At 37.2% G+C, this 13,064-nt stretch overlaps 1 protein-coding gene across 2 annotated transcripts in view; it reads right to left on the reverse strand.

Moving 5' to 3' along the window:
* Positions 1-1,626: 1,626 nt before the first annotated feature.
* Positions 1,627-13,064, reverse strand: part of LOC107685121 (protein FAM163B-like) — a 25,393-nt gene continuing 13,955 nt past the window's right edge. For both annotated transcript variants that reach the window (XM_016481616.1, XM_016481615.1), the window contains exons 2-3: positions 4,030-4,145; positions 1,627-2,844 (exon numbers count right to left, since the gene is read on the reverse strand). In XM_016481616.1, coding sequence (XP_016337102.1) covers positions 2,416-2,844; positions 4,030-4,122 — 522 coding nt within the window. In that variant the 5' untranslated portion in view covers positions 4,123-4,145 and the 3' untranslated portion in view covers positions 1,627-2,415. The remainder of the gene's footprint in view (positions 2,845-4,029; positions 4,146-13,064) is intronic.

A 13,064-nucleotide genomic window follows, 5' to 3' on the forward strand; every position in this document is an offset into this window, starting at 1 on the left:
ATGTATTATTCCATCACTTGCTCACCAGTGGATCCTCTGCAGTGCATGGGTGCCGTCAGAATGAGAGTCCAAACAGCTGACTTTATCACTAGAGGAAGCATTATTATGGATTATTATGGTTTCTTAAAAAAATATGCAGCTTTTGGCTTCACTAGACGTTACTTGATGGACTGGAGTGGTGTGTGGATTACTTGTGGATTATTGTGATGTTTTTATCAGCTGTTTGGACTCTCATTCTGACGGCACCCATTCACTGCAGAGCATCCATTGGTGAACTAGTGATTTAATTATAAATTTCTCCAAATCTGTTCTGATGAAGAAACAAACTCATCTACATTTTGAATGGCCTGAGGGTGAGTAAATTTTAAGCAAATTTTCATTTTTGGGTGAACTATTCCTTTCATCTACTATGTTTAATATTAATTTTTACATATATTAATAAATTTTTTACCTAATGCATTAACTAATGTTAACAAACTGAACCTTATTGTGAAGTGTTGGCAATAAAACTAATGTCAGATTCGCTAAAGATCAATTCAATGTAGTATAAAGTTTATTGTGTTAATTTATGTTCTTACCTGTGGCTTACCTGAAGTTCTCAGTGTGTGATGTTGATGGCAAATGTTTCGTAAAAGAAAAATCTAAAATGACTTATCACATGATACAAATTGTCAAGGAAAAACTTTTTAGGCAAGAGTTGAGGAAAGGTCAGCCTCCCAGCCAAAAATATAATGGAAAATTTGACATTCAAATTCACATAATTAATCTGATTCTATTCATATAATGCTCAATATTCTGAATGTATCATTAGATACAGAATATGTAAAATACTGTTACAAGTAGACTAGACACATCTTGGAATCAGAAAATGAACTAAAATGTCGATTAGAAAATATCAAATAATGTAGGTTATATGAATTTAACTGTATTCAACTTCAACACATGCCAAAAAGTTTTCAACCAATTTATTATCCACATTGTATTCTTAATTGTATTACCAATTACAGGACCATTTCAGCATCACTTTAGAACATGAAACAATATTATTTATCTATGGCTGAAACAAAAATACTGTTATAAAGCAGTGCTGCAAAAGAAAAATCTGAAATAATAATAATACAGTTGGTATTAACAGGCACTGAAACGTGTATCTGTGCAGATGAGAGAGACGGCGTGAGTTTTAAACGGGTCTTGGTGAGTGAAAGAAGAGCTAGGAGAGAAATCTGAAATCACAACACAACCACAAGGTGATCACAGAAGTCAAAGTCACCTGCAGGACTGTAGTGTGTGGCTACACGCCCAGCCAGAAGATTATCACTGTCAAACAGGCTAGAAACAGAACAAATGTTCTTGATAATCACTGTCATTATTAAAAAGAAGAAAGTTGGTGCATCGCCTCACTTGTTTTGACATCAACAACACACAGGAATAGGCTAACTGTCGCCTCTGTAAGCATGAACAGCAGAGAGAGAAAGAGCGAGACAGAAAATCCCTTCAGGCAGAAGATGTTCTGTTCATAGTCCAACAAGCAGCGTTTAGAAAGAGCAAATGTAGCCCTTGAAATCAAGAAACCAAGGCGCTTATATCCATCTCACATCTGGGTTTTAAAAATAAAATCAATGGAAAGCATTTTAATGCAGGTGAAACGAAAACCTGTACCTTTTTAGATAGGAGAAATGTGAATAAAGAAGAACAAATTATTTAAACATCCAAAACAGAACAAATAGTTCACACACTGTCAAAACATCTATTAATATATAGAATCGCACACAGTAACTTTTCAGTAAAAAAGAATGCTTCTCATCCCATATGTTACCTCATAATCAAACGTTGTCACATTTTGACCCAGCAGTTTTATTGCAGCCCACTTAGGGCTTTTCATAAGTTGTACTATATGTGTTGGTTTGTTAAAACAAAGTCGGTGGCTATATCAGTTATTATTCAGCTAAAATGTCTCGAGCTACATGAACAATAGAAAAGTTTCCATTCAGAACGTATATTTAAAAATTCAAAATGTCAATGTTTCCGTGCATTGGTGTGTCTTTTGAGAAAAATGTAAGGAAAGCATAAAAACTGCAGCTTTATTTTCTGAATCCTCTTTCCAATTACTGAAAACACAAAACAAGGGATTCAGGAGTGAAGCAGATGCGCTGAGGGAGGGAGAGGGCCTCCGAATATTTGCTCTCACCCCATTTTGGCCTTTATAGTTCCCATTTAAGAACGAACACACTGGGCCGTCTTCCTAAAAGCTCGGCACTCCGGGGGTTTCCAGAGGACATTGTTGACACTGTTTTTACGCAGGCAAGCGCTACAGCTTTATGAAATGCTGAATTGTGTTTTTTAATGAGAATTAGGTCTGTTGCCCGCATTGACGCTGTTAGCCGTTAGCATTTAGCATCATATAAATCTGTCTGGCTACACATCGGTGCTAATGCTGCAGCTTCGTGTGAACATCTCCCTCATGGTGACTGAGCGGCTGAGGTTTAGTTTGTGGTAGTTGGGTAGCGGCGTCGGCAGCGGGGCGGGCAATGGAGTGGGCAGCCCCAAATCCTGTTGATGCACACTGCGGTAGCTAATGCGTTCGCCGCCATTTCGCAGGCCGTCTGGCTGCTGCAGGTAAAACGGCAGGTCGTAATGCGTACATGATGGACAGTACGTCTGCGAGCGTGTCAGTTTTCGTGTCTGCGGGGGCGTGAAGAAGGCAGGCCCATTGGGGGTGGTTGCCGTTGGGACAGAGGCCGCCAGGATGTTGTGGTTTGAATGCACCGGCGGCATACGAGACGTGACGGCGAAGTCAGGCTCCTCCTCCTCTGACTCCGACTCCTCCTTCTTACAGCAATAGTACTAGAGGGGTGTAAAGAGAGAGTGTGTCAGCCTAGTATTTTAAATATAAATATAGCAAATATAGCACAGATGCATTTTTGTACATTTTTAAATGCATTAAAAAGTCCAATAACAAAGTACTGACAGCATTTCACAGATTTCACAAACTTACAAGTGTTTACAAATCATTTTGATGTACACAGAATTATGAATACTAAATGAAATTGAATGCCAACACATTTACGTACACACACATTTTACATTATAACAGTTTGATTCTATTCTGTATGTTTTCTAAAAAGAAATCAGAACCGCTGTGACAGCAAATACACATTCAAAAGTTGGGATAACTAAGATTTTTGTATGTTTTTCAAAGAAGTCTCTTATGCTCACCAAGGTTGCATTTATTTGATAAAAAATACAGTATAAATAGTAGGGCTAATACTGTGAAATATTATTATGATTTAAAATAAGTTTTCTATTGTAATATATATTAAAATGTAATTTATTCCTGAATTTTCAGCATCATTACTCCAGTCCTCAGTGTCACATGATCCTTCAGAAATCAATCTAATATGCTGATTTCCTGCTCAAAAAAAGCATTTATTATTATTATCATTGCTGAAAACAGTTGTGTATTAATTTTTTGATGAATAGAAAACAAAGATCGAAAGAACAGCATTTATTAGAAATTGACCTTTTAAACTTTACTGTCATTTAATATGTGTCCTTGCTGAATAAAAGTATTAATTAATTATTTTTTAAATCATACTTTTTCCAATAGTGAGTTTCGTACTTGAATTACACTACAAAGAGTGAAAATGCTTGCATTTGAATTTCATTTACACATAAATTTGGTCATTATTTTCCACTATGAGATTATGTTTGAATATGCAAATTGGTCATCCGACATGGCTGTCAATTTTAGTGCCAACCAGCTGTTTCAGTGTCAAATCAAGCATGTAAAATCTAACAAACCATCGGAAAAACATGATGCGCCCTGACTTTTCAATTCTGACGCGACGTGTTAGTGTTTGTGACAAGCAGTCAATTCCTGTACAGAAAACACGAGATCTAACAGCAACTACAGAAATAGAAGAGGATGTCACTGCTTCCTAAGAGAAGAGGAGGTACTAAAACACAGCATTATACTTGTAAGACAAATACGACAGACAGATAAAAGCACACAGAAACCCAACAGCTCACCTGCAGCCTACAGTAACACAGTACAGCGATAATGCACAGTAAGATTACTGTAGCTAGAATTCCACCTGTGATTACCACTGTCCCGGCTGTCATTCGAAAGGCTCTCCATCAACACCCTAAAAAACAAAAGCAAAGAGAGAAAGGCATTAGGTTAACAAGAAACATCTATATAAAAATTGTTCATGATCAAAGGTAACCCTCCATACGACCACTGTGTGTGCGACTGAACTCCATTAGCTTCAATCAAATGTGCCGGAAGAATTTTATCGACATTTCAGCATGATAAATGTTTCCCTGCACCTATGATTTCAATGCCAAAATCATCACCGCACAGGGATAAATGTGGATGGGCAGAACAAACGGGAGGAAGAGAGAGACTAAATAATGAAGGTCAGAAGGGGAAATGATGGAGAGATAACCTTGGACCAAGATGACTGATAAAAAACGACAACAGTCGATATAGAAGGTCAATAAACAAAGATGTGGATGATAAAGAAGTAAAGTATATTTTAAATGGATCTAGTCATCATTTGGCACAGTAAAAAGAAAACACTTCAATAGCACTTTTATACAGCACACTTTACAGTTTCATTCATATCTATATTCTGAACATTTTTACAGAGACGTTTGTTCTAGGGGTGCACCGATCAGGATTTTTGAGGCCGTTCACCGATCACAGAAAGCAGTATCTGCCGATACCGATCACCGATACCGATCTTTTTAAAGCCTTCTTTTTATCATTTATAACTATTTATTGTGATACTCCAATCAGGATTTTTAGACATTTATTCAGGGCCTGAATATCATTTTTAGTAGACTTTAATAATATGCATTTATGGTGTAATTACTACATTTTTCGGTCAATCCACGTTCATATTTACTGCAAACAAAGCGCTGTTACTTTAATTCAGCTCTTGCAGCGCAGCAAAAATAGACTCGGTGCGGAAACGATCTCTGCACTGCTGCAGACGCACCGCTCCTGGACGCACTGCCGGACTGCAACCGTGTGCAGTGAACGCTTTATTAAGCCGTTAACACGAGCGTGGAAAAAATAAACACCACATACGCACTGCAAACGGAGTAATGTGCGATTATCGGCCGATAGTGATCGGTAGCCGATCAATTGGAGCACCCCTAGTTTGTTCATATATCAATCGCCTGGTTTATATAACATTTTATTACTAAAAACATGGTGACATTTTTTTTTTCTGTCTGTTGACAGTATTTTCTGATTTATGAATGATAAAAAAAACTATCCAAAAATATGTCATATAAAAATAAACAAATATTTTGAACCTGGCTTCATCCAATATTCAGATTTATGTTTTAAGAAAATGTATGCAAATTACTGCAGATTTAATGCGATATTATGCCTATTTTGATACTTTGCATATTTAAACGTAACATTTCAGAAAACAACTGTCTTACTAATCAGCTGGGGAAGTATGGTGAAATCTGTAAAGTGAACATTTTTACCAGAGTCTTGACTTAATGCCATCACATTTACTTAATTTTACATTAGAACATTTTCGCTATATTCTGTGTGATTTCTGCAGAGAAATCAGACTCACTATAATAACAAATACACACACAAATCAGTTTGCACATTCTACTGTAGGGTGGGAAAATGCTTCAGGAGAAATTCAGGGTAAAACATCTTGTTCAAAGAAAGAGTGATGCAAGAGCAGCATTGTGATCACAATGACACTCCTGCTACTTCAGATTCAATCTGTAATATCTGTTTTAGCAGCCTAGATCCTTAATATTACTCTACCACCAACCAGGAGAGACAGATCAGAGCACAAAGAGGCAAACGTCCTCACCTTTAGAGCAAGCATGAGCACCATTCAGGAATGAAATGACAATTGCTTTTAAAACACCCGCCAGGATCCACATGAGGCATTTGCCTACAGAGCCCCAGACCAGCAGGGGGCCCTGATGAGCTGCAAATGTACTCCAACTGTAGCCTCTTATAAAATGATTGGTAACACTTTACAATAAGGTTCCCTAAGTTAATATGAAACTGGCTTTGTATTTATATTTGGGGCTCCTTGGCATCATAAAGCTGACTCTTTGGAGATGCTCTAGTATTCTAGCCACTATTTGGCTCTTGCCAAAGTCACTCAGATCTTTTCGCTTGCTCATTTAACCTGCTTCAAACACATGAAATTCAAGAACTGGCTGTTGACTTGCCTAATATATCCCACTCCTTGAAAGCTGTTATTGTAACAATGCAATCAATGCTATTCACTTCACCTGTTAGTGGTTGTAATGTTGTGGTTAATCAGTGTATGGGAAAATAGCTCTACTTGACCTCAGGTCAACCACTCAGTTTGTTTAGACATGTAATAGAATGAAAGGCAGCTTTTGGGAGAGATTGCTCAATGAATGGCTGGAAACTGGTGAGGTTAGATGAGTATTAATATGTAATGCCCTTTCTGTGGTGCCGGGCAAGGTCAACTGACCCATATGCCTTAGTCAAATGTCACTGTCCTTTGAGAAATTAACATTTAGCCTTACTATTATTGGCTTACTGACTAGAATGGAATGCAACTGTTATTGTCGCATTAACTGAAACTGCATGGGCTGCTTTTTAGTTTTAAGCATGCTTTGCGTATAGGAATGAATTGGAAGAGTAAATGTAGAAATTAAATATTATTTTTTAAAATGATTTATTTATTATTTTTGAGTAAAGCCAAAAAACCTGTTAAACATTCTATTATAACAGAAAAACTGAAATAATATTTTAAAAACCTATTAACGGTTTTAAAACCGTAATAAGATACTATAATAAAACACTGAAATCGTTTTTTTTACATAATATTTTAATAGTATGTAAAATGTACTTGAATAATAGTAGTTTTATTTACTTCAAAAATCATGTTTTACAGTGTAACTGGGCTAATTGTCTTAAAGAATTGAGTAAACTCAAAAAGTATGTACTTTTATGGATTTTACTTAATTCCATGTGTGAAATTTACTTGAAAAATCGGTAACAATTACTAATAAGGTATTAGTTAACTACTTAATTAACATGAACTAAGCATGAACAATACTTCTACAGCATTTATTAATCTTTATTATCTTTATTATTTATAAAATGTATTAATCTTGTTAATGTTAATTTCAACATTTATTAACATTATTAAAATGAAAATGTGTGCTTGTTAACATTAGTTAATGCACTGTGAATTAACATGAACTAACAATGAACGACTGTATTTTCATTAACTAACATTAAGATGAATAAATACTGTAATAAATGTATTGTTCCTTGTTTGTTCATGTTAATTAATCCATTAACTGACATTAACTAATGGAGCCTTATTGTAAAGTGTTACCGAAAAATCTGAGTGCAAATACTTGCAAAAGAAAATGAGCAAATTTTACTTTTGTTTCTTCTGTGAATTAATTCAGACTGAAGGTTTGAAAAATGATGCATAAGAAAACTCCTCTAACATCTGTAAGGTATAACGCTTAAATAAGACTAGCTGTAATGGCGTGTAATTCACGTGTGAAGTGACAAAAGCAAAGTAATCTTGTGTAATGGCAATAAACTGTAATGAGCTTCATCTATCTTCTTTTCTCCATTGGGTGCTCTTTAGACATGGACCTCCATCAAGCTCCTAGTTGAATTTAGCTCCAAGACTATTAAGAAAATAACAGAATGGAAACATTATGTCCTGAATACTGAGGGCATGAAACAAAATGTTAGTTCCTAAACTCTTCTCTAATAATAGGGTCCTGTCGGGATGAGAAAACGCACACACACATCAATCTCATTTCCTCTTCAACCGCCTTGATTTAAAGAATATTTGACTGTCTGTGGGATTCTAGTCATTTTGTGTTTTATTTTGACAGGCATCTGTCTCAGCCAATCAGCTGAGCTGTCCTCGAGTAGTCTGTACCTGCTCTCAAAAATCAAATTAGTCCTTCGTAATCTGATTCGTCTAGTGGCCGAAGGCAATCAATCGATCTGGGTTGGAAATGAAACAGTGCTGTTGGTTTTCATTTGATTGCGAAAAAGGCAGCCAGAAGAGAACATCAATAATGCGTCATAGCTCATTGTTGATATAAGGCTGAGGAGGAGCTAGAAATCAGTCTGCTAACCCCTGGGTCAATGACAAGACGCTCATGTTTTTGTGTGTGTCTGTATATCAATTCAATACATTAAAAATGGAGTTCATACATACAGTGACTTGAAAATACATTTATATGATCACAATGTTCTTAATTTCTGAATTAAAAAGCCATTTTGATATTTTCTGGGGCATAAAGTAAAAATTTCAGGGTATGCATCTGTCCTGATATCATAATAAAAAAAAAATCCTCAAATCCTAACATAAAAAAAAACTAATAAAAAGAAATAAATAAAATCCATGAAAAAGAAAGAAATTCTTCAAAAGAAAACCATTTTAAGTAGTTTGGGACAGTCTTTGATTATCATTATCTTTTAAGTGTTCAGTTGTTTAATATTTAAAATTAAGAACGCTTTGGTCATGTGATGCGACCAACATGCAGAAAATAACAGGAAATGAAGACTACCCTCTGCAGACCCTCATGACTGTACGTCAAGGACAATAAGTCTTTAAAATAATTTTACATTTTTATGACAATACCGTATAATTTTACAAAAGATTTCCATTTCAAATAAATGCTGTTCTTTTGAACCTGAATTTTTTTAAACTCTGATTCCACAACAATGTGAAGCAGCAGCACTACTGTTTTCAACAATGATAATAATAAGAAATGTTCCCTTTCAGTCGGTCACTCCCGATGTCACGTCGGATGACTGATGAATTGGGATCTCGCTTAGAGGGACCAATCTACTTCGAGTGTAAACTAAACGAGCCAATGCACATTGGCATGCGATTATTGCATCCAGCTGCTGCTGATCACAGCGTGAGTATATTCAGCTTTGCATCACAGGAATAAATTACATTTTAACATATATTACTATAGAAAACAGTTATTTTAAAATTGTAATACTATTTCCCAATATTACAGATTTTCGGTAAAAGAGACTTACTTCAAAAACATATTAAAAAATCTTACGACCACAAATGTTTGAACTGTAGTGTATCAATAAATAATTTATACATAAATATAATTATGAATATATATTTAACTAATTATATAAAATTATGATTAAGATTTGTACACTAACATGATTTCGAGATGCTTGATATGTTGTAATGCTTGATTTTCTCTTAAAAATTATGTACACGTTTTTCAAAATCAACTAGATGCTTAAATCTTTTTATTTTCTTTATTGTACACACTCTTATTTGTCATTGACCCTGCTACTGACTGTCACAACTGCTACTGTGGAGGAACGAAGGAGCGCGGAGACGAAGGAGTTGATGGAAAACAGTCTTTAATAGTCCAAACTGGGGGAAAACACAGGGCAGCCAGGAGACACACACACGTAGCATCAGGATAAGACGTTTAACACAGCATGCTAGACACAGGAAACACTGGGCTTAAGTACACGACTAAACGAGGGGATGACGAGACACACCTGGACTCAATGAAACACAATAGGAACAGGAACAGGAAGGAAACCAAATATGGGCATGTCACACATGAGGGAAAACTAGGTCATAAAAGGCACATGGGAAGAAAAACAACACAGATATACATATTTCTGACATATCGCCCCCCTTCCGCCTGGAAGGCACATCGTCGCGCCGAAGAAAACAACAGAAGGAGGGACGGGTGGGAACTTCGGAGGAGGCTCAGGAGGAGGACGGACACCCGGGAGGGAGCCAGCAGACAGAGTCCAGGGAGGTGACGACGGAGGGAGGAGCCAAGGAGGAAACAGGAGGAGCCAGGGTGGATCAGACGGAGGGAGGAGCCAAGGAGGAAACAGGAGAAGCCAGGGTGGATCAGACGGAGGGAGGAGCCAGGGAGATGACAGGAGGGACTTGGAGCATGTGGCGCCAGGTGGGACCCAGGCCACAGCCATAATGACAACCCACGGTGGAGCCGACGGAGGGCGGAGCCATGGAGGAGGAAGGGCTGACGACTCCAGGGGGCCGACCAATGGCGGCGGAGCAGGTGGCGGAGGAGCCCGAGGCGGAGACTGAGAGCCGATGAGCCAGGGCAACGGGGAGGGCCAAGGCGAAGCAGATGGCTCAGGCAACCGAGGCGGAGGCGGAGATCCAGAAGGCCGCGGTGGAGCCGGAGCGACAGAGGACTAAGGAGGAGCCGAAGGGAAGGAGGAGCCAAACAGAGCCGGAGGAGTGGAGTCCCGAGGCGACGGATGGTCAACGACAGACCAAGGCAGAGTCGGAGGGACGAGGGAGCCCGGCGGAGCCAGTGGACTGATGGGCCATTGCGGAGAGGAAAGAGCTAGGAGCCATGGTGGAGCCGCTGGGTCAACGGGCCGAGGCAGAGTCTGGGTCTCAGAGGCTGGAGGCGGAGGCCAGGGATTCTGCAGCCACTGTAAACACTGGGCTTAAGTACACGACTAAACGAGGGGATGACGAGACACACCTGGACTCAATAAAACACAATAGGAACAGGAACAGGAAGAAAACTAAATATGGGCATGTCACACGAGGGAAAACTAGGTCATGGAAGGAACATGGGAAGAAAAACACAACACATACAGTCCATATTTCTGACATATCGCCCCCTCCAGGAAGGCGCGTCCTCGCGCCGAAGAAACAACAGAAGGAGGGACGGTTGGGAACTTGGGAGGAGGGAAAACTAGGTCATGGAAGGCACATGGGGAGAAAAACACAACTCAGACAGTCCATATTTCTGACACTGACTGCCATGTTTATGACCTTTAACCTATGAAGATCAGTAATACTGGGACCCATTGATTAAAAAGGTCAATTGAATATATATATATTTTTTTTTTACATGAGCAGAGACTCAAGCGTGTAACCTATGCAAAACCCAGTATTTACGCACAGCGCTCATGTGCACACGTAGCTGTAATTCAATGACGTCAAACATCCATTAGCTTGCTGCAGTCTACCTCACAATCCTCCCATGGGGATCACTAAATTAGATCACGCTATGAAGAATATGTTGCCATATCACAACATATTCATCACGTGTAGCTTTAATTACACTCAGAACACAGATACACACAGCCGACCACAGACAAATCACTTGCAGGCAGATACTTGTATGCAACAGTCAAAGTTTAAGAAATTTTAACTCAAAATACATTTTTCAGATAAAAATATTAAAAATATTTATCTTAAAAATATTTAAGAAACTGTAACATATCAGAATCACACAGGTTTAATCATATTTAATGTCCCGTAAAAACACATCTGCTCTCATATGATGAGATGCATCAATCTTGTTGAAGAAAAAAAAAATATGACAGCAAAATCAATGACACCATACAGTATGTGACAAATCATATGCTTAAAAATATATTGCATATTTGTGAGTGTTTTTCAAAGTGTTGTATTTGTACTGATACCAGACTAATCATTCCCTTGTTATGAAAAATCATATCTCTTGGTTCATATCCAAAGCATCAAGATCCCCTTCAAAAAAATCCAAAGAAATTAATTCCCATTTTTTTAGTCAATAAATTATGGAAAATAGACATTTTTACATGATTATGTTGTATATAAAATATTTGGAGGTAGAATTTCCACCAAAAATAACTAATATGATGTATATCAGCATATTATGACATTCAATATTCAATATTTGACATTCAAGTCTTTTGTTTTCTCATTGTGATGAATAAAAGCATTCACAAGATTTTTTTCCTGTTCTAATCCAAAGGTCAATTTTCCTCTTTCATTCCCTCCTGAAAATGAAGTACACTTCGGCATACTTTTAAAAACAGTCTTTGTAACAAAATAATATTTAAAAGAATATACTTTTGATAGTAATGTTTTAGGTCACTTAATTGCATGTTAATTACAATTATCATTTAAATTGATATAAAATGCAGTTATTCAAATTTGTTTACATCTTATTTATTTAATTACACCTTTATATGTAGTTTCATAATTATTTTAATATTATATTGTCTGAAAGTACAGATTTTTTTGCAACACTGAACAATAAGGTTTAATTTGTTAACACAAGTACATTAGACAACATTGAATTAACAATGAAAAATACTTATATGCATTTATTAACCTTAGCAAATGTTAATCTCAACATTTACTAAACATTTTTAAATCAAACTTTGTATCTGTTAATATTAGTTAATGCACTGTGATGTCAAAGTAACATTAACAAAGTTTAATAAATGCTGTAAAAATATATTTGCTTATATTAAGTATTACTGATTTGTTTTTAAATATACAAGATTTAAAGTTCACATTCAATGAATTAAAGGGGTCATATGATGCGATTTCAACTTTGGAGTGTTACAAGCTCTTGGTGCATAAAGAAGATCTGTAAAGTTGCAAATACTAAAGTCTTAAATCCAAAGAGATATTCTTTATAAAAGTTAAGAGTCAACCACGCCTACCTAAAACGGCTCGTTCTAACACGCCCCCACATGTCTACGTCACGATGTGAGAAGATTTGCATAACGCTACCCCAAATGTTCACGCAAAGAAAGAAGGCGTAACTTTTATTCTGGCTGTTGCCGCCGCTGCCATGTTGTGGAGACGCTGTGTGTTTCGTTGTGAAAGCGAAACTACTTTGTTTGGTCTTCCAAAAGAGGACACGACTAGAAATCAGTGGTTAAGTTGTATTTACAACACTGTTCCAGAACAGTTCAACCCAAATATTAAGATGTGTGCTGTGCATTTTATGGAGGATGGATGAGGACTGTTTCCTGAACCAGTAGCCTAATGCGTCTGTGGCACAAAGGCTGTTTCTATAAAGTGGGGCAGTTCCAACTTTGGAAGGATAGGGTTACGGTCAGGGTTAGGTTAGGGTTTGGCGCTTCTGACTCACAGCCTGTAAGTACGTTTTTTTATATTTAAATAATTTGCCACTGATGATTTAAACGCGAGTTTTGAGCAGTGTAGAGTAGGCTTGTTGTTTGTTGTTTCTCCGATCACAAAAAAATAACGGTCGAACCAGTTCACCAA

Source organism: Sinocyclocheilus anshuiensis, unplaced genomic scaffold (assembly GCF_001515605.1).
Source record: "Sinocyclocheilus anshuiensis isolate Anshui unplaced genomic scaffold, SAMN03320099.WGS_v1.1 scaffold914, whole genome shotgun sequence".
NCBI classification, from domain to species: Eukaryota; Metazoa; Chordata; class Actinopteri; order Cypriniformes; family Cyprinidae; genus Sinocyclocheilus; species Sinocyclocheilus anshuiensis.